Genomic DNA, 21,712 nt, shown 5'->3' with positions numbered 1-21,712 from the left:
CATAGCAAGAACCAATGGCTTGAAGCAGAAGCTAGACAAAATTCAACTTGGAAATAAGGCACAAATCTCTAGCAGTGACTGTGGTTAACCACTGGAACCATGGGTGGATTCTCCATCTCTACTGTTTTCAAGTCAAGACTGGATGCCAAAGTGGAAGTTAGACTTTAGTCAAACAAGTTATTAGGCTCAATACAGGGGTAACTGGGTGAAATTTAGAGGCCTGTGATATACAGCAGGTCAGACTAGATGCTCGAAGTGTCCCTTTTTGCCTCTAACTCTGAGTCAGCCAACTCCCAAATTGTACAGGCCCTGTGCACATGACAGTTTTCAACTGACTTTGTAGCCATTTATCTATGTCCTTATACCGATCCCATAGCCGTGGAACCTAAGATATCCTCTTTCCTTTCCTTTTCAAGCTTTGCCCATCACCTCACGTATCTCCCTTGACCAAGTCTACCAGGGTATTAGTAAATTGTTGACATGCAGCAGATCCATACTAGAAAACACAAAAGTGAGAGACTGAGGGCCTGCAGGAAAGCACACAAAAAATAATAAGATACAAGACCATTCACACAGGTATGGCCCTAATGTCAATAGTTACCCTAACCCTCCGACAACTATGAAGTGCAGCCAGATCGATCAGGAAAGGCAAAAAGGGGACAGGAGAGGGAAGTTTCTCCATGTGACAACCGGGACTGGTAGAAAGCATCAGAGTGAATTTCCTGAATAGCCAACATGCAAACTATTACAACACCACAGCTCAAAATAACTCAAGCACATCTGTTTATTGTTCAGAGGAGGAGCAATAATCACATAGGCTAGCAACAATCTGGAAGAGTTTTTTTAAATGGGGGGAGGGAAATCTACACTTCTGCATGACGGCCATCACCCGAGCCTCCAGCATCAGTGTACTATACATGCATTTGGGTTGGGCATTGGATGATTGTTTTTGAGTCATTGTGGGGCTGACATGGCCTGTGCTCCAGACCTTATATAATCGTCCCAGCAAAGTCCAGGGACCATAAATGAGATACAAAAGGGTCAGCAGAGGATGGCCCTCGCACACAAATAACATAGGGTGAGGCAAGTAGCTCTGCACTGCCCTCCCTTGTAAGTCACAAAAGTAGGGACATACCAGGGAGTAGCTGCTTGGCACTATGGAAATTCTGGACTATAATCCAGTCCCCAGGCAGATGAAGTTCCATCAGCCCCTGGGACTGCTCTAATTATTCCAGCTGTTTTGGTCCCCACAGCAGCACAGAATCTAGATGACACAAAGGTGACAAAGCCACTCTTGCCCGCTGCATTTTCTAGGCTGCGCCTCTCAGGAGAAGAGGCACAGAATATGTCCCTATGGCTGATGTCAACACCCATAAATGAAACTGGACAGCTTTTCCACCATAATTTTACATTATTCCTTGATGCTACTGGTCATCAAAAATGTTTGGGTCAAGCAGGCCTCTAGCTCCTTGTAAGCGAAAGCCACTGTGCTGTGACAGTCATGGTCTGCTTTCTGAACAGGTCAAGTTACTGCAGTGCGCAAGTTGTACAGAATTTCTGCTGATGTTTGCAGGATCGTCAGATCTTCCAGGCGCAGTACTTCTACCAAAGCCAGCTGGTTTTCAAAGTTCACCTTGTCCTTTTTCATTTGGGAAATCTGAAGTGTATAAAAACCAAGAGGATATTTAAACTCAGTAATAAAAATAGATGTAGCCCATAAACAGACATTTGCGACAAGTTAATTTGTGCCAGAGGTAAGTGGCATCAAAATGTGTACTAGTTACATTTTACGACTTCTCAAGAAAACAGAATTAGTGGCAAAATGAAAAAGCGTTTATTCAAAATCCACAACACAGACAGAAAATATAGACTAAAAAGTCAACATTAAGAAAAAGTCAGGCTCCTCGTTGAGTAGCCCAGTGTTCACAGGAACATAGGAATTGCCAGACTGGATGAGACCCAAAGTCCATCTAGTCCAGTATCCTGTCCGCACCAGTGGCCAGCACCAGAAGGTTCAGAAGAACCCTACAGACAGTAAGCAGATGTTCAGCAATCTGCCCCCTACAGTAGGTCAGAGATTGTGAGCCTAGTTATATTATAGTCACTAATACTACTCAGCTACTCAAATTTCCACCACAACTTCAATAACCACCCCCCATCCATCAAACGCTCTCTAAAACACAGCCACATCAGCATCAACTTTCTGGACACCACAATCAGCTTCAATAATGGACTCAACTAGTTACTTCATGAATTAGCTCCCATGGTTGAGTTAAGACAAAGTCAAGAACAGCCTCTAGAACTGGCTGTTATAAGAAGCAAACACTTAATGGATCAAAGTTTTGACACAAGTACTCAGCACTGTCCCATTGTGCCTTTTGAACAGTTAATATCTGAACTTATATAACTGAAATTTCCCACTGTCATCATTTCGTTACACTTGTCTGCCTCGGATTTCTCTCAACATTGTCTATTCAGTTTCCTTTTCCTGATCTCGAGGACAGTAGCATAGCCCTACTAATATATTTACATTCTTACCATTTGGAATTTGTATCCATATAGATTCAACTGTGTAGTCCTCTCCCCTCTTAATTTTTTCTAGCAAGATTCAATGGAATCCTTTATATAGAGAGCTATTCCCCCACTTCTTCAGCCTAGTCTGTCTTTCCTGTATAGTTTGTAACAGGTATTCCCATATCCCATTGGTTTTTAATCATTCCACCACAGTTCTATAATACCTACTACATCAAGGTCCTCTTCCATTGCCAGGCTCTAGTTCACTGTTTTTGTTTTTAAAATTCTTGCATCCCCTCTGTACAGGTTCCCCCTTCCCAAAAATGTTCCCCAGAACCTAAGCTGAAACCCCTTTTCTATACACCATGTTCTCAACCACACACTGAAATTGGAAGGACTTCAGGGAATGCTCCCCTCCCCCAGATCTGGACCTAAGCCTTCTACCTAGCAGTCTAAATTTAGCTTCCAGAACTTCTCTCCTATGGCTCCCTATGTCATCAGTACCAACATGTACCACCATCATAGGCTCCTCCCCGGCATTCACCAGAAGTCCATCTAGAGTCTTGTAATATCCACCACCTTTGCAACTGGCAGGCAAGTCACCATGCTGTTCTCTCAGTAACCACATAACTAACTGTCTATTCCTGATGATCTAATCCCGTACCGCTGCCTGTAATTCCATCCCCCGAAGCAACCTCTTTGGTGCCTGAGGAATTGTTCATCTCCACTATTGCAGTGGGAAGGAAATCCCATCTAAGAAGGTGTGTCCTTCCATTTCACCTAGGTGCCCTTCCATCAGAAGATTGGCTTCCTCAACTGGAAGCTCAGGGAAGTCAGTTCTGAGGCGGGCTTGCTCTACAATGTCCCTATATGCCATGTCTATAAACAATTCTGTCTCTGCTCCTCCAGTTCAGGCCTAAAGAAGCTGTACCTAGCCTCTGAGGGCCATGAGCTGCTTGAACTGTGTGCGTACATGTTTTCTTTGCTGAGGAAGTATTTTTATAACCATTTTCCATTATAATATTCTTAACAGAGGTGCATTTTGTTCTCAGGGGAATAGTGGTAGCTAAAATAAGCTCACAGGTAGTCATTTTATTTTACTGTAGGCAATTATATATGGCACATAGGTCTATAGTAGCGTAGACACTGAGTAGGTATTTTGATCTGTTGTATTTTTAAATGACGTTTATATTAACAAGAGCTCAAAAGCAGCTTTGTCAATAGGACATTGGTAGTGCAAGACACCCTTACATTCGCCCAGTCTAGCCACAGGGTGACAGTTCAGTCATTTCTTTGTGTGTGTTGTGAGGCCCTAAGCAACACTGAGGAAGTGCGTGCATGAGATAGATGAATAAGTCTGGGCACTGACAATGTTATCAGTCAAAGGGCAATGGGCTACCAGTCATATTCAGGGAAGTGGCTGGGCCTTAACTGCCTGAGAACCTCTGTGACACACTGACTGTTAACCCAGATAAGGTTTTGGGGGGAAGTACGTGGACTTGTAGTTTAAGATAGATGTGGTGATAACACTGCTCGCAGGAAGGAAGGAAGGCCCCAAAAGCGAACCAAAGATTAAGCCTGACCACCCTCAACAAGGACTGGACAACGCAGTAGTTGGGGTCACCAGCGTGGTTAGATGTTCGGCTGCGTATGTGTGTGTTTTCTGTGTGCTGCCCCAGCTCTGTGCAGACAGCTGGCACAGCAGACCTCGAACGAACCGCCCAATGACCACAAGACCCGTGAAGGTATGAAGGCATCAGGCCAGATTTATTGTCGACAAAACACAGTACTAGTATCCCGCAGACTCTACCAGACCACTAATGCACGTATGCCCGTAACAATGGGCAGCTCAGTGAACGGAGGAACATTCCATTCCTCCCTAGGCCAGACAAAGATATTCCCTCTGAGATACATCTTTATACCCTGATACAAACAAGTTAGTACTGCCCCATGGTTAGTTACTGCCCCTTGATGTGGCTAGTTATCACCCATCACCTTGTACATGTTGGTTCAATCAATACATCTCTATTACATACTGTCATACTGATCTTATCTTTTAGAAGGGGTCAGTGTGTTGCTGTTATTCTTGGGGAATGTTTTTGTACCATCCTTGATATCGGAATATTCTGGTACCACTTGATATTGGGATGTGTTTGCGTGAGTACTCTGTGCTTAGCACTTTTGAAATATGTATTTTTGCAACATTAGCCCTGTTCTTGCCAGATACTGTAAGCAGGCTTATGTCTCAAGCTCTCTTCCTACTACAAGAGATATGGAACCTGTGATCTCCCATTTGCTCGAAAAAATCTCTGGGAGGTACTATGAGGCATTACCAACCTTAAAAAGCCAAGTGTGCTGCTTCATGGGTCACCACAAAGACACCCAGATGGCGAATACCCTACTTTCCCTGGGCCAGTCCCCAGAAAAGAGGAGAGAGATTCTCATAGACCAGCCAGCTGACCAGAGGATGACACATGCTATCTTAAGATATCTGAGCCAAAAGACATCATCTCGTTCCCCAAACTGCAGTTCCTGACTGACTCTGAAGCTTCACGGAGTAAGCAAGCCGAAGAGTACATCCTTTAAGTATTTTTCTCTTTTGAATTCTTTTCTAAGATAACTGCGGGGATGCCTGCAACTAAGAGAGTTTTCCTAACCATTTGTTGGGGGGCGAAGGGGGAGAATTAGTAGTAGAAGTAGAATCACATGCTGATAAATCCATATAAGAAAACCACAACTGGACTCAGACTAACCTAAATTCTAAGCAAATCCTACCACAGATCAAAAGGGGTCATCCTGGGTCTGTAGAGGTGTTAGCATAAACCACTCTGCTGGAGAGAGGAATCTTGAACTGCTGATTCCACTGTACTGAATGTAGAGAGATGAGAGTGGGAGTCACGTCCACGCAATAGTGGCACAGCACCGCAGCTGTACTACTGTAGCACCAAACTGTAGACACTTCCTGCGGCAACAGGCGGGTTTTTTCTGAGAAGTAGTTAACCGACCTCTCCAAGAGGTGGTAGCTAGCTCAACAGCATTCTTCTGCTGACCTAGCTGCATGTACACCAGAGATTAGGTTGACCTAATTACGCTGCTCAAGATGCAAACATTTTTCACAGCCCTGAGTGACATCAATCTAATTTTTAAATGTAGACCAGTCCTGAATAAGCCATTAAATGATTGGCTCTCCAAGGATATATTAATACCTGTAGGGCTAAGGCGGGGCTAGGATGTGTGTGTGTGTGGATTCATTCTGTTATATTGGTTTAACGATTTGACTACAGATCATGTTCCTACAATGATTTGATCAGTTGAACATAAGAACGGCCACACTAGGTGAGACCAATGGTCCTGCTAGCCCAGCATCCTGTCTTTTGACAATGCCAGGTGCTTCAAAGGGAATGAACAGAACAGGGCAATCATCGTATGATGCGTCCCATTGTTCAATCCCAGCTTCTGCCAGCCAGAGCCATGGGGTTGCATCCCTGACCATCTTGACTAATAGCCATTGATGGACCTATCCTCCATGAAATTTGTCTAGTTCTTTTTTTAACCCAGTTATAATTTTGGCCTTCACAACATCCCGACAAAGAGGTCCACAGGTTGCCTGTGCGTTGTGTGAAGAAGTACTTCCTTATGTTTGTTTTAAATCTGCTGCTTTTAATTTCATTGTGTGACCCTGGTTTTTGTGTTATGTGAAGGATTAAATAACACTTCCTTATTTACTTTCTCCACACTATTCATAATCATATCCCCCTTTAGTCATCTCTTTTCCAAGCTGAACAGTCAGTCCCAGTCTTTTTTTTGATTGATTCTCAATCTATTTTCTTGTCAGGTTATTGATGTCAATTTATGCTATTGTTATTCCCTTGATTCATCTGAACTCCAGTGTAACCTCAATTTTATTATCACATTGTTTTAGGGAAATGCAGTAAGTTAGCTAGCTTTGTATTTGCTTATTTATTTTCTCACTTAATTCATAAAAAGTACACCTAATTGGTTTTCCCTCATCACATCAGATGGCCATGAGGTACACAACACCAGATAAAGGGATATGATGGCCACTACGCTGCTCCTGAGTTAAAGCCTATTGCCACTGCAATAAGATTACTGCATGCATTTTTAAAGAAAATCATTGTAACCGTTGGGCCATTTTCTGATCTTAGTTATACTGGTGTAAATCCAGAATCACTTTAGTGCAGTCAATAGCAAGGGGCTTTTTTCATTTGCCACCTTATGCTTTACCAAGAGTTCCTAATCCAAAACCCACTTGAATTAAATGGAAATAATCCCATTGATTTAAGGTCCATGTGCGTAATATATATCGAGATATTCCAAAAAAAAGTGACAGTCCCCTCCAACTCCCCCAAAGCAGGATAAACCCTAAACTAAGGTACGCTTACTGCACCAGGAGCTGATCCCAGTTATAGTGGTGTAAATCTAGAGTATATTATGCCTGAAGCACACTTTGAATAGAAAATAAAAGGCACCCTGCCCACAAAAATAAGCACTTAGCTAACGCCAGAAATAAGCTGATAATTGTAGGTCAAACCATTGCCTGTGAAACACACAGAGCCAGATGCTACCCTCATTTACATCACTGAAGTCAATGTTGTTACTACCAATTTATGCTAAGTTGTCTACGCAGTACTGTAGTCTGCACTAGAGGGGTGCAAACTGATCTGTGTTGGTGCACACTAAAAGTTCCCTAGCATGCGTTAACTTAGTCCTGTTTCAAACAGCAGTACATTAACATACACAGGAACTTTTAGTGCACACCAGCAGAGTCCACCTGGGCCTGTCAGTGCGCAACATGCTAGTGGGGACTAAAATTTACAGCCCTCTATTGCAGACTACAGCACCACGTAGACAAGCCCCTTGGGGGCGTCTGCCCCGTTGTATTCTTCTAGCCAAGTTACCTGGTGAAGGACGTGCTGTGTCTCCTCTATTAAAGAAAAGCATATTTTTGCCGCTATGTTCAAACTCCTTTCTTCATTTCTGGCTGAAATTATATCACCAAGCAGCACTTTCTTCCAGTAGGTACTAAAGCAAAAAAATATGTTTAACAAGCGATTATTTGTTGCATTCCCCAGCCAGAAGTTAAACTGAAGTTATACCCCCAAATAAATAAAATAAATAAAACCCTGACAGATAACTAAGTCAAAGTTAACACACACACAGAAAAAAATAAAAAATAAAAAATAGACCCACAGCACTCAGTTACCACAGTGATGTGCATGTTTAAGCCGCTGAGTAGCACAGAACACACACTGCATGGTATGGAAGACTGATGGGTCTCAGTATCTTTCAGTTACTTTAACATGTTCTGTCCAGGACTAAACCCTCACAGCATAGATGAGTGTAAATATTTTTCCTTTTAATTTTAAAACGTATTTGATAACTGACAACGCTCATGTACCCATCTGCAAACAATGCCAAGCTTTTGAAGGCCAAATTCACTGCTGAAATAAGCACAATCAATTTTGTGACATCAGTGCTGAACCTTTGTACTTCAGCATGAACTTGGCCCTGAAATTTCAACAGTAGTCCCTGAAATGTACTTTTCAGAGAAATCAAACTGATGTCTGAGTTCATGGGACCCATCAAAGTGACAAATGTAAGAAACAGAAACTGAACATTAAAGCAATATCCAGTTCTTGGAGTAGGAAGGGAACAACAACAGAATGCTTGGTGTTTAACTGAATCGAGTTGTCATATATGCAACAAGCAGACAACGACTTTTAAATTATATATTGTTCCAAATCCTTCTTGCCTTACACATGAGTAGTCTTACTGAAGTTCGAGATAATCACACAAGTATGTCCAATGTTACCATCTCTACACCTCAGTTAGTGTGAGAAGACACAGATTAGAGGGATAGAAGAGGCATTATTTTCTAAATAAATGACCACATTTCTGTAAGTGTATTTGAAACTTACAATTCATCTGTTCCAAGACATAACAACTTGAGAGCTGTGAGGAGTCTCCATGATGGCCCATCCCTTCCAAATGTCAAATTTCTAAAAGTGTCAAAAATTACCAAAAGGTAGAAAGCATGAGCTCATTACACAGTTTGTCATCTTCACACTAACAGTAACTGTGGCAACAAAACGGCTGCCTTGTGGCAGCCTCCTCCCACCCTAGGACACAGTTAAGGAGAAGCAAATCCATAGTCCATGTGGGAACTACACTGTAGCATCTAGGGGGAAAGGATTCTCCCCAGCTTCCTTTGCTCTGCTGCTTCCCACAGCCTTAGGACAGGGTGGTCCAGATTGTCTTGTGCTGACCCCTAACCCTGATCCTTAGCTTTCATATTGTCTTTTATCCACTTAAATTCTCTTCCACTATCAAGGAGCTAAACAGAATACCTATATTTTTATAAACCAATTTTTTTGCAAGTTTAAAAAAAAAAAAAAAAAAAGCATCTTAACTTTTATTTCAGTTTTGTTGTAACTATTTTCTCAAATGGAAACCAGGGTTTTAAAGAGATACCTACTCTAACAAGTTATGATCCTTTAGAATGGAAAGCTTCATATTTCTCTGCTTGTCTGCTGAAAAGAGATGTTTAAGAAGGATATCTGCAAAACACATATTTAAAGATCCTTAAGCAAACAGTTAACACTGAAAATAAGCTAACTTGAACTGTATTTTCTTATATTTTAACTATAATTAATCTTCCAACTGAACAGTACGCAAAGACCAGCTCAGATAATGTCAAAACTTTAATGACCTTTACCTTGAGTTGAAGAACCCTCTGAAGAGCACTCAGCAACTTGCAGGACTGAACCCAGAGAGTGAGTTCATTCTGGCATTTCCTAACTTTTGAGTACTTGACCTAGCAACCTTAATAATGTTCTTTTAACACAATTTTTGACATACAGTCAGTTCTAAAGCATCAAGAGCCAGATGCTCAGCTGGTAAATCAACATAACTCCACTGAAGTAAATGGAGCTGATTGATACAAGCTGCAAATCTGACTTTAAACAGCCTCAATGCTTTATAATAAAAATGTAACTTGTCTACTGCATACTCAATTCCAAACAGCTGTCTCTCTCTTCACATGCCTATATAAGCAACCAAGTCCCACTGACAAAAAAACAAACATAAAAAAAATCCACTTCCCAAGCTATTTTTTGGCTCTCCAATCAGCTTGTTGGCCAACTCATAACCAAGTCTTCACCACTTAATTATTAATTTTCTATAACAATGACTGGGCTGCCTAATAGCATGGGTTTCTCTTATTGTGGTCTTAGTTCAGCAATGCACTTAAGCACATGCTTAACACTAAGTTTAGCAGAATTGGGGCCTCTAAGAATGTGAGCATCCTCTCTATGAAAAGGCTCCATCAATATTTAGTGTGATACAGATGCACGCACACACACACACACACACACACACACACACTTGAGAGAGGGTAGTTTGCAAAAATCTCCCAGCATTTCCAGTTCCATCCTTAAATTATTCTCTAAAGCCACAATCCTGCAAACACTTAAGCACATGCCTAAATTTTACTCGCATAAGCAGTCCCATTGAAGCTAGTGTTGCTACTCTTGTGCTTAAAGTTAACCAAACACATAAGAGTTTTCAGAGTAAAGCTAACTAAGTTTCATAGTGTAACAAATGAAACCTGAGCAAATCCAAAAAAATGAAGGCCACTTACACACACACACACACACACACACACACACACACACTCTCTCTCTCTTTTAGTTAAAAATCCCTATTAGGTGTAGTTCAAAAAGGCAAAAATGGAACCAAGTCAACCCTATATTTCACTTTAATGCTGCTAACAAACCCTAAATTGATCATATATGGCGACAGCCTAGTGCAGAGTGAAACTATGTAAGCTTCCTCACTGCCCCTCAATTACCATATTTACCCAGATGAAGAGATAAAGCTGCCTGGCTCCCTAGTATTTCACATTTTAATGTCAAGATCAAGCTACCAACCTGCTGAGACATAAACCCCACTCTGTGGGTTGTTGATGGCAACGAATCCATATTCTAGCAGAAGTCGCTGGTTATCATGAGGGCCGTAACAGATAAACAGTTCTTCATGTCTTCTGCAATGTGACTCTGTCCTGATTTCATAACATCTCGTCTGCTCATTAAATGCAGCTTTTACCTTTGAGAAATTTTAAAAAGACATTTCCTCTGTGGCAGTGAAGGGAAAAAACCCATCAGACCTAGAATGATAAAGACCAGTAATATTTCCTTACTGTGGCAAAAGGGTATAAACATCTAGGACGCAATGATGAAATATGTAAAGTGATTTTGAAGAGGGATTATCTTTGTTGCACTTAGGACCTTATCTGAAGAAAGAGGAAAAATTCTCTGAAATACTAAAACAGAACAAACAAAAAATCCTTGGGTTCAAGGCTGTGCTGCCTCCAGGAGGCAGAGCACAGAAGGGGAAGCGGGAACAAAGCTAGCTTTAAGACACCTTTGTGCTACCCTGACTCTGTGCGGTCACGTGAGTCAGTGTGGTCCCTGGCATAAATCAGAGCAACTTCATAGGCAGCCCTGATGAGGTTGCCATAGGCTGCTTGAAGCCTAGTACCAGGCACTCTAGAAACCACATGCCCCCTGCACTGTGCCTTGTGAGGGGGTAATACAGAGCTGCTTACAGGGGCCCTCTGCTGGGGACAATTCTCCCCAAGCCATTTCTGGACACATGGGCCAAAAGCATAAGCATGTGACTCACTGGCTGGCACACCCCCTAGTGGCTGGGGCATGGTGTAAAGGCTTTCCTCCTTTAGCGCCCCCTGCTGACAGCCATTCCACCCCTACTGTGGTCTGCTTCTTCATGCCATTCAGCCCCCCTCCTTCCAGCTCATGTAGAGTCCCACTCCTCTCAGGGTAAACCAGCTTGTGGTCCTTCGACTTCATGTTGGACAGTGGTCTGAGTCCAGACTCACCAGTCCTCATCTCTAGTATCAGGAGAGTTCAGCAGTTCTTACTCTTTGGGGAGAGAGGGGGGGCACCCCCTCTTCCTTGGTGAGCTGGTAGAACTCAGGCCCTCCCACTCCACTCGGTCCAGACCAAGGACCCTCATTACACAGTCAAGGCCCTGGCGGTCTCCTGGGCCACTTCTTACCTTATCCTGTCTTAGCCCTTTATCTCAGCCTCTTCCCAGGCTCCCAGCATATCAGCTCCACTCTAAGCCGCTTCCCAAAGGGTCACTGCAGGGCTTCTTAGCACTTTCTGCTACCCAGCTGGGTCTGCTGCAGAGGGGTTTTCCTCCACTCCCCTGGCAGGGCAGTCCCGGACTCAGCAGGAGTCTTCCTGCTCCTTGAAGGACCCTCCACCACAGGGGAGAAACCTGGGAGGACTCACCTCCTGCCACTTTCTTTCTCAACTACCTAAGTTTCCCCATTGCAGAGGTGCCTTCCTTCAGAGAGGCTTTGTCTGCCAGCAACCCTACTCAGCTCCCTGACTCCAGCCAGGCTTCTCTCACTGAGTGAGAGCCAGAAATCTGCTCTCCTTCCAGGCCTTTTAACTTCTCCTTCAGGTCTGACACATACTGCAGGTGTAGTGGGGTGAGGCTGATTGTGCCCACAGGCTTTCATTAATCCCTTCAGGCTGAGTGTGGGGTTGCTACACCTCATCATACCAGGGTACTGGAGGCAGGCAGAGGCGCGGAATCCTTTCCCCATCCTTATTTTGCCACTTGATTCATAAAATCAATTCTATTTGTTAATTCACGCTGGGTTACATGATAAGTTTTAGTGGCATATCTACTGAGCCTATAGCTGTCCTACAAACAATACACTATACACACACCAATCATGATCCTTCAGTGGGATGCTGTGTTCCTAATTCATCAGAGACAAGAATGTGGATTCTGCACAAAGTCTGTGCATTGTACATCATAAAAACTATGGTTATATTTTTCCAGCTTCTTACCTGAACATTTGGACTGTGGTTTAGCAGATCTAAATAAGGCGCTAGTGCATAAACATCTGGTTCTCTAGAGAAACATTCCCTCTGTGAATGCTTCATGTACACTGTTCTAGTATTAATGGTGCACCAAGCCCACTGCAGGGCATCGTAGTTAAAAACAGTTTCTACATTCTCAGTAAACCAAGACTGCAGAGAAGAGAAAAAAGACTTGGAAGAGGTATACAGTTCCTGGACCACTGTTCTTTGCTCCTGAGCCTTCCTTCTTAAGGGCTCAGGAAGAAGTCTCACTACTTCTTGATCCAAACAAACAGGGCACGTATAGGTCTTTGGTAAAATATCAAGATAAGGCTTCCACACAGATCGTTCACCAGCATATTTCTCTGCTATTAAAAATGTGCACAGTGCTATCAAAGGAGATATGGGAGGCTTCCACCTATTAAAAACATAACAGATACACAGAAGTGAGATGGATAAAAATACAGCCACACATATCCTTTTAATACTTGGAAATTATAAACAAATATTTTAAACTTCTTTGTAGTTCACCTGCAAATGTTTTTTCATTATTTCGAAGTGTTCTTAAATTTATTTTACTGACAAGCTGTTAAAAACTAGCTGGTAAAACACTGGATTTTGCTTAAACAAAAATATAAAATAGTCTTCTATACTCTATATCACCTTTTGTTATGAATTTGCTGAAAGGGTGCCTTCATATAGCACTTTGTGGTCTCATATTTGAATTCCTTTCTTTTAGGGCATGCACATTTAGTAATGTCAAACAAATCATTTACAATTCCATTTAAATAAGCGCCCCATCCTGCAAAACCTTACTCATTTGAGCAATCCACATGCATGCAAGTAGTCTTGTTGAGACCAATGGGAATATGTTGTGACGCTTCTCGACTCACCCAGAGCTATGAGTCACCTTGTTACCACCTGCTGCCAGCACAAAGGAGTCTTGCCTGTGCTTAACTGGGTGTCAGCTTTCTAACACAAACAGCCCGTCATTATAGCTATATTATAATGGGCTATATTAGCCCTTCCTTTGCCCTGCAGTTTCACAATAGATGCACCCCAGGCCTTGTGTCCCTTCAAAGTGTCACCCTGGGGTATTCAGCCCCTGATCACTGAACACTCACAGAAATACCAGATCCTCTGTTCCCAGAGAAACAGCATACCAGTGTACTAAATAGTAATAAGTCACCAGGACCAGACAGTATTTCACCCAAGAGTTCTGAAGGAACTCAAATGTGAAATTGCAGAACTACTAACTGTAGTCTGTAACCTATCATTTAAATCAGCTTCTGTAGCAAAATGACTGGAGTATAGCTAATATGATGCCAATTTTAAAAGGGCTCCAGACGTTACCCCAGCAATTACTGTAGCCTATAGGACTAACCTGCTTGCTTGTGTGTATATATTTTTATAGTTTAAGTATTTGGTTTATTGTAATAGGTTTATAAATTTATATTAAAGTAAGTTTGGCTGTAATGCAAGAACCTACAGGCCATATTCTGTATGTTAAGCTAAGGCAAAGTTAGCATATTTATATTAAAATCTTTTACTTAGAAAGCAAAGTTATCTATTTAGGTAACAAAATACAGGTTAAGTACCCACGCCTATGTTTATTTAAACTAATAAACAATGAAGAATGGCATAGGGGTTTTTTTTAAATGTTGTACCCACAGACTTAACAAGTACACCACAAGAGACTAATGTGCGTACATACCTGTTATGAACATGCTCATACATATTAGCCTATGGGGTGAGAGTACCCTAACACTTCTGTGGGTAAGGAATAAAATTTGGGCATAAAAGGAAGGATTTCCGGCACTTGCCCTATAAAAGAGGTAACCCACCTCAAAAGAGTATCTCCAGTTCTCACTTTACTCCATCTTCATTTTTACTTTACTTTATTTTTACTTAACTTTCTTTACTTTATTTATTTTATTTATTTACGATGACTGCTACTATTAGTAGGCTGTACTTGTTCTTCTTAAGCTTTAAATTTCAAGGGAACTAGGCTAAGCTTGGTTTCCCTGTTTTATTCTTAGTTTGTTTATTAGGTTTTAATTTAAATATGCTAACTTTGCCTTAGCTTAACATACAGAATATGGCCTGTAGGTTTTTCGCATTACAGCCAAACTTACTTTAATATAAATTTATAAACCTATTACAATAAACCAAATACTTAAGCACCGCACAGGCACTCATGGCTCCGGCGGGGAGATACCTCTCCCCAGACCCAGACCCAACCCAGCCCGGGCCTGCCACGGCCGTGGGAGAGGCGCCCCTCCCCTGACCCCAGCAGGGAGAGCCACCCCTCCCTCCCCGCAACAGCACCTGGGCTGAGGGGGAGAGCTGGGAGGAGTCCTCTCTCCCCACTGTAGCCCCAGGGCAGCCTGCACCGGAAACCCCTCATCCTCCCCCACCTCCCCGAGCCCCTCATCCCCAGTCCCACCCCAGAGCCTGCCCCCTCAGCCAGAGCCCTCATCCCCCCGCACTTCTGCCCCAGCCCTGAACCCCCTCCCACACTCCAAACCCCTCAGCCCCACACCCGCCACATGAACTTTGTTATGTGCGTCAATATGGAGGTGATGTGTCACACACCACCTCCATATTGGTGCACATAACAAAATTCATTCCGCACATGGGTTGGAAAAAATGAGAGGGAACACTGCCCCAAAGTTAATTGTCCTTACTTGCAAGCAGAGCTCTCCTCTGCTCATACACTTCTTCCTATAAATCTCCTGTCTTTGAAGATTCCACAATCCTTCATTAGCACTCAGCTCAGACTGTAAATGGATGCCCATTTTGAACCAAACATTTCTTGCCAGAAAGAAAACTTGCTTTTCACCTTTCTGGTAATCAGTCCCTAGTCACAGATCTTAAGGACTGAATTTTCAGTGTATATATAACTCCTTATACAACATCTATACATACATTTTGCAATGATTATGACGACCGGTGTGACACAAGCTTCCAGTAGAGACCTTACATGACATTATTTGGTGAACCCAGAGGATCCCTGTACCTGTTGCCATTTGGCATCAAGAGTTTCTTGGGTCACATACATGTGTAAATTAGGCTTTACAGGTTGAGGCCCTAACACAAATTCAAATGAATAATCTAACAGTGTGCGAGCACCCTATCAACATCAACAGAGGAATTTCTTAAGAGATTATCTTTCCCTCCTCCACACTTACTTTGCAATCTTTTCCCCAAGGTAGCTACTAAGGACAGTACCAGTGGTGAGCAAGCATTTCTCCGGCAACGAAATAATCACTTCCCCTGCCTTTGAGAAAAATCAAATAGACTAAAAGTCAGATTGAAAATGACCCACGGATGCACAATTCATGAGTGTAGAGAAATGTCCCAGAGCACACCAAAGCCAGGAGGCAAATGGATACAATCACAGCCTCAGGGCGGATCATTATAGTTGTAAAATTCTGGTGGTCCAGCAATGTAGGAAGTTTGTGCAGTATGTCCTGACAGAGGATAAACAGTTTCTGGGTTGGCTGGCGACTGGCTGAGAAGCATCACCTTTCCCCTTGAACAGAATACACCACACTTGGAGCGAGACCCCTTTGACAGAGGAATTTTCTACTGGGCATTTACACCCAGATTATAGCTCCTTTGTGCCCCTTTCGAACAGGACTACATTAATATAAACTAGGTACCTTTTAGTTCATGCCTGCAGTGTCCACACAGGACAGTTAAAGCATAACATTTTGGTGCCCTTTGCAATTCACACCCCATGTAGTCCACACTGCCGTGCAGAGTACACGGAGCCTTATGTTAGCATGGGGGATTCCAACTCCTGATTATAAACTGTATCGTCTTAGACTCCCCTCTAGTCTTTTAGGCTCTCCCAGGAGCCATTTTGATTAGGGCCCAGAATGTCTCCAGCTGCTCTTGCAGTACATGTAATAAAAGCCATATAACAAACAAACAAATAAATACTAACCTGAAAGGCTTTTGTGGTCATTAGGCCTCTTCCCGTATCTGAAATAGCAGGAACAAAAAGAATGATTACAATACAGTATACAATCTTAAGACTTCTCCATAAGACTACAACAAAACACTATGAATTAAAACTGGTCTGAAAAAGGAAACATGAAAATGAACATATTTCTTATATAACATAAAAACCGTTTTTAAAAGTCCCCCATGGACTAGCTGAAGCTTATGTATGGATCCTGGCCCAGATACTCAAAGGTATTTAGACACTTAACACCTATTGATTTAAATAGAAGAGAGAGGCACCTAATTACCTTTGAAGATATGGGCTCTTATTTCTCTCTCTCTCCCCCCTCCTTTCTCTAGCTTCAGTCTCTTCTCTGCTGTCTCACACATTCTTATCACTGATGAAAGCCTTCATCTCTACAGCTCCTGCCATCTGAACAATCTTCCTGCATCCCTCAGCTTCACTCATTTTTTTTCCAAATCTTGGCTTAAAAACCACTTTTTTTCTCCCCTTCTTGTGCTTCTCCCTCTTTGCTAGTTATTTTACACTCAGTGTTTTAGCTGTCACTCTGCAATATCTCTGCACAGTTGTTTCTCGATTTATACTATGTACTATCTGCTGCCTTCTAATTTAATTCTGTAAAGATTTTTGAAGATTATTATTAAAGACACACACAGTAAACAATCCATTCAAATTTGAACTATTTATTATTGTTGCTATCTGCATTCCATCTCTACATGTTGATAGGTTTAGTTAGTCTGCCAGAATGAATAAGGAAATGGTTACAAGCTTAGGTCCTGAGCCTGTAAACACTTATGCAACAGTATTTTACAAATGTGACCAGCTTCTTTAAGGCCTATGACAGCAATCCTACAAGAAGTACTACATGAGTGTACCCCACTGCCCGTGCAGAGCCCCTTTGGCTTCAGTAGCGATTTGCACAGCATAAGAACCCCCTCGTGAGGAACAGCTTGCAGTATGTGGGCCAGAGTCTACTTGTGTGAGTGAAATTATTCATGTGTGCATTTGTTTGAAGGATTTGGGTCCTTAATGTCTGTACACTGAATACTCATTCCTGAAGAAAACCAGCCAGATGGGGATAAAACCATAGTGAGAACCAGACAACCTAGGATCAATAAGCAAGTAAAGTATTACCTGAAAACTGTGCTGGTCTTAAATTACGGTCATCAAACCCCCTCTCTTTTAGCCACTTCCTAAGTTGTATATATTCCAGTATGTGACTCTGGTTTACTAAATGAAGAGAAGAGTGATTAACCTACAGCATACAGTTTAATTAAAAACATGGTGCACTTGTACTGTAGTACAGTGGCTCTCAACCTTCCAGACTACTGTACCCCTTTCAGGAGTATGATTTGTCTAGCGTATCCCCAAGTTTCACCTCATTTAAAAACTACTTGCTTACAAAATCAGACATCAAAATACAAAATGGCACAGCACACTATTACTAAAAAATTACTTATGTTTTCATTTTTACCATATAATTCTAAAATAAATCAATTGGAATATAAATATTGTACTTACATTTCAGGGTATAGTATACAGGGCAGTATAAGCAAGTCATTGTCTGTATGAAATTTTAGTTTGTACAGACTTCAGTAGTGCTTTTTACGTAGCCTGTTGTAAAACTAGGCAAATATCTAGATTAGTTGATGTACTCCCTGGAAGACCTCCGAGTACCCCTGGTTGAGAAGTACTGATGTAGTAGATTTTTACCGTATACAGAAGAATGGTCTTTTATAACATGACACACCATAAGATAGTGAAAAAGGCATCAGTTCTGTTAGGTACTGAATACCCTTAATGTCACTGTTTTCACTGGAAATTGAGGGTATTCAGCATGACCAAGAATCACTCAGCATGTTACAAGATAAAACTCAAAGAGTAATACAGTATCATCCTTCAACCAGAAAACAGAATTCACAAAGCTAAACATGGACAAAGGAAGACTGTAAGTTAAAGAATATTAAAACCAGAAAATAAAATGGTTGTTCGCATGTAACGGCTGATGTCCATGATTACTCTTGTCAAGACATGTAGAAGTTCGAACATGTACAGACTGTAGAAAGATCCCTTGCTAAGTAACTAATTATTCTGTTGCTTCCCTGAATGCAAATGAAGAATAGATGAAAACATACAGTACCTCCATTTGAAGGCAAACGACTAAATTGTTTTCTTCTTCTCTTTCTACTGGTCCGACCTCTATTTTTCCACATGGTAAGAAAAACTTCACCTTAGGTATACAACCTGAACGAAAAATGGGAAAACAGCCAGGTTCTTTTTTGATATTTCTTTCAGTTCTTGCATATAGAAGATTACTCATTCCAAACTTTTACAAATATACACAAAAGAAATTAAAGTTCTTCATATTCAACATGCTTCAGCTTTTCATCTCAGAAAACGCAGGACACACAAGCACTTGAATGAGCAATGCGAGGAGAGGGAAGCAAAAAGCTTCCATCCCATGCTGCCGCCTTACCTAAGAACTGGTCATAATCCCCTTGGGGAACAGAGGCACTTCCATTTCTACATTTAAAAATAAGGCAGTTTCCATGCAGAAACATTATTAATTTACAGTTATCTTGATACAGTGAATAATATAACCCATATATAAAATTCACAGCAAGAACACTTAAAATAACTATTTTCAATTAAAAAGTATGAGAGAGATAAGGTGGGTGAGGTAGTATCCTTTTATTGGACCAACTTCTGTGGGTAAGACAAGCCTTCAAGCTACAACAGAAGATGGTTCAATAAAAAAATATTACCTCACCCACGTTGTCTCTTTAATATCCAGGGACTGACACAGCTACACAACCACTGCATTTAAAAGTATGAACATAACACACATAATTTACATAAATATTCCATTACCTTTGCAGTTCATTTATTCAATGAAAGACAATACTGGCATGGAAAAAATTAACATTATTCCAATAACAACCATAACTCTGACCTACAACATATAAAATATTGCATAATATACCTACACAGTTATAAATTTCAAGTAGTCAAGTTACACATATTCCTTTGATATATTTGACTAAATTACTTGTAAGCACATCTTACAGGTTAGCATTTGGTTGTTACTGCAATGTGGACAGTGACACATGACAATATGTCATTAACTGAACTGAACCATAGCTTAACTATAAGAAAAAAAATTTATAGGAATTAATGGGGGCAAGCCATACTTCAAAAAGAAGACACCAGAACAAAATGAGAAGATAGTCGATTTGGACAGCACTCATTTTGACAGTGAAAACTATCAAGTAAGCACAATATACCATTGCTGAGTGCAGGACCACCACCACACACACTATGACATAGTAACTTCTATTTCCTGACATTGGTGTTGCAACAATTTGTACAGTGGGGCTGCTGAGAGCCATTGAACAAAACTGTAAACTCTGTATATGATGCAAACCACTTCAAGCAGGGGGTGTTCCTTCACCCCCAGCACCCCGACTTCCAGCACCCGTTTCCAGGGCATAACATTTTTGAATGTGCGTGTACAGGTGTGGGTGAATTTCCCAATAAAAGGAGCATATCTTTTTAGGGGAGAGGATGACGATTCTAACACACATGAATCACTTCTTCCACAGGTCTACAGCTGTAAGCGAGAAAGCCTATGTGTGTGTGTTTTCCCCCTCCAGTTCCGGCATCAGGCCTTTTCTTAACAAATGGCTAGATCTCTAATAGCAGCACCGGTTGCATTATCAACTGCATACTGAACTGAGTAACAATATTACTTCTAGCTCCTTGGATTTTCAGAGCCCTGCGCAAGAGATTAAATAAATAACAAAAATCTCCACCACCACGGGAGACAGCTATAACAAACCCACTGTGTTCACAGCTCCGATCGCTGTCTGGAGTACCCCGGCTACATTTTCTGGTTCTTTCCTGAGTTGCCATCAGACAAAGAGCTTTAAAAAAAACCTACCCGCTAGTGCCTGTAAACAATCCCATTCAAAATACGGCCTTTCGCTTACAGCTCCAGATCTCGCACAGATAGCACATGGTAAAGCAAAAACCTCACTTACACCCAAGCCAGGCCCCAGCGGCCAGACTGCTTGCGCTCATCCCCCAGGGACACGGCTGCAGCGCAGCCGCGTGTTTCCTGCCTCCTCTCCCCCAGTCCCACCCCCAGCTCGGAGCCGCAGGCAGCCAGCAGACACACAGAGAGCTCCGCCTCCAGCTCGCTCTCTCCTCTCGCTGTTATCAGGCGGGAGAAACGTCTGCATCTGTGGGGAGAGCGCCCCGCCCTCTCGGATCGACCCTTCTGGGCTGATGCACAAACACCCTTGGACCTTAGCGTAGGAGCCTGAAGCAGCTAAAGAGGCTGAGCTCCGTAGTGCCAGAGGTGAGTTTGCAAGTTGCTTTCTTCACCCTAGCACCCTCTTCCCCAGCGAACCCACCCCCGGGGGGCAGCTTGCATAAAGCGTTCCTTGCAGCCTGCCTTTGCTTGTTACGGAGATCAGGCCGCATTTCTTGTGCAGGGCTGGCCTCAGGGAAAATGGTGCCCTGGGTGAACTTGTATTTTGGTGCCCCAGTCCACATGGGCATGGAGCCTGCCCCCTATGGCCCTTGTGAGCTCCCCCCTGTTGCCCCTAATCCCTGCCTCACCCCCCCCTCCTGCACCCCAACCCCTGTGCTGCACTCTCTTTGCTCCTAACCCATGCACCCCGCTCCTGTGCCCACATTGGGAAATGACCTGGATGCAGGGAGCAGCTGGCATTGCTGCTCGCTCTCCCCCCTCCGATGCTGCTCCTCCACACACCCCTAAGGGCTGGGGGGGGGGAGCGAGGAGTGGCGTCAGGGCTCTGTGCACTTTCCCCACCAGGGCTGCTTAAGGGAAGGACAGGAGAGCAGTAACCCATGCGGGGAAAGTGACCTGGATTCATGGAGCGCTTCGTGTTGCTCCCCCCTTCCCCTCCTCCCCCTTCCCCACAGCCTCCTAGGGGGGCACGAAGGAACGTGTGGGGAGTGTCATAGGTTTCACCAGGGCCAGTGCTACCATTAAGGCAAACTAGGCGGTTGCCTAGGGTGCCAAGATTTGGGGGTGCCAAAAAGCGGTGCCCCCAATTTTTTTTTTTTTTTACAGCGTTCCTATGCCCCCTCCCCAAGCGTGCGGTCGCCGCTCCACTTCTCCCGCCTCCCGGGCTTGCAGCGCCAATCAGCTGTTTGGCGCCGCAAGCCTGGGAGGGGAGGAGAATTAGAGCGGGGGCGGCGTGCTCGGGGAGGAGGCGGAGCAGAGGTGAGCTGGGGTGGGGAGCTGCCGCACGGCTCTCCGTGTGGGGGGCGCCTCAGG

At 42.9% G+C, this 21,712-nt stretch overlaps 1 protein-coding gene across 1 annotated transcript; it reads right to left on the bottom strand.

The window, feature by feature from the left end:
- Positions 1-203: 203 nt before the first annotated feature.
- Positions 204-20,483, bottom strand: LOC113406433 (SET domain-containing protein 4-like). The gene is made up of 11 exons (XM_026651301.1): positions 20,345-20,483; positions 18,545-18,648; positions 17,539-17,634; positions 16,384-16,421; positions 15,623-15,711; positions 12,420-12,849; positions 10,464-10,638; positions 9,011-9,092; positions 8,454-8,534; positions 7,434-7,557; positions 204-1,657 (listed from the first exon to the last, which is right to left on the bottom strand). Exons 2-11 carry the CDS (start codon positions 18,615-18,617, stop codon positions 1,523-1,525), a joined length of 1,323 nt encoding a protein of 440 aa, XP_026507086.1. The 5' UTR covers positions 18,618-18,648; positions 20,345-20,483; the 3' UTR covers positions 204-1,522.
- Between the last annotated feature and the right edge of the window lie 1,229 nt (positions 20,484-21,712).

This window comes from Terrapene carolina, unplaced genomic scaffold (assembly GCF_002925995.2).
Source record: "Terrapene carolina triunguis isolate 2854851 unplaced genomic scaffold, T_m_triunguis-2.0 Scaffold30, whole genome shotgun sequence".
Classification (NCBI taxonomy): Eukaryota; Metazoa; Chordata; order Testudines; family Emydidae; genus Terrapene; species Terrapene triunguis.
Note: the sequence above shows the minus strand (reverse complement) of the source record. Positions and strands in the feature narration are given on the sequence as shown.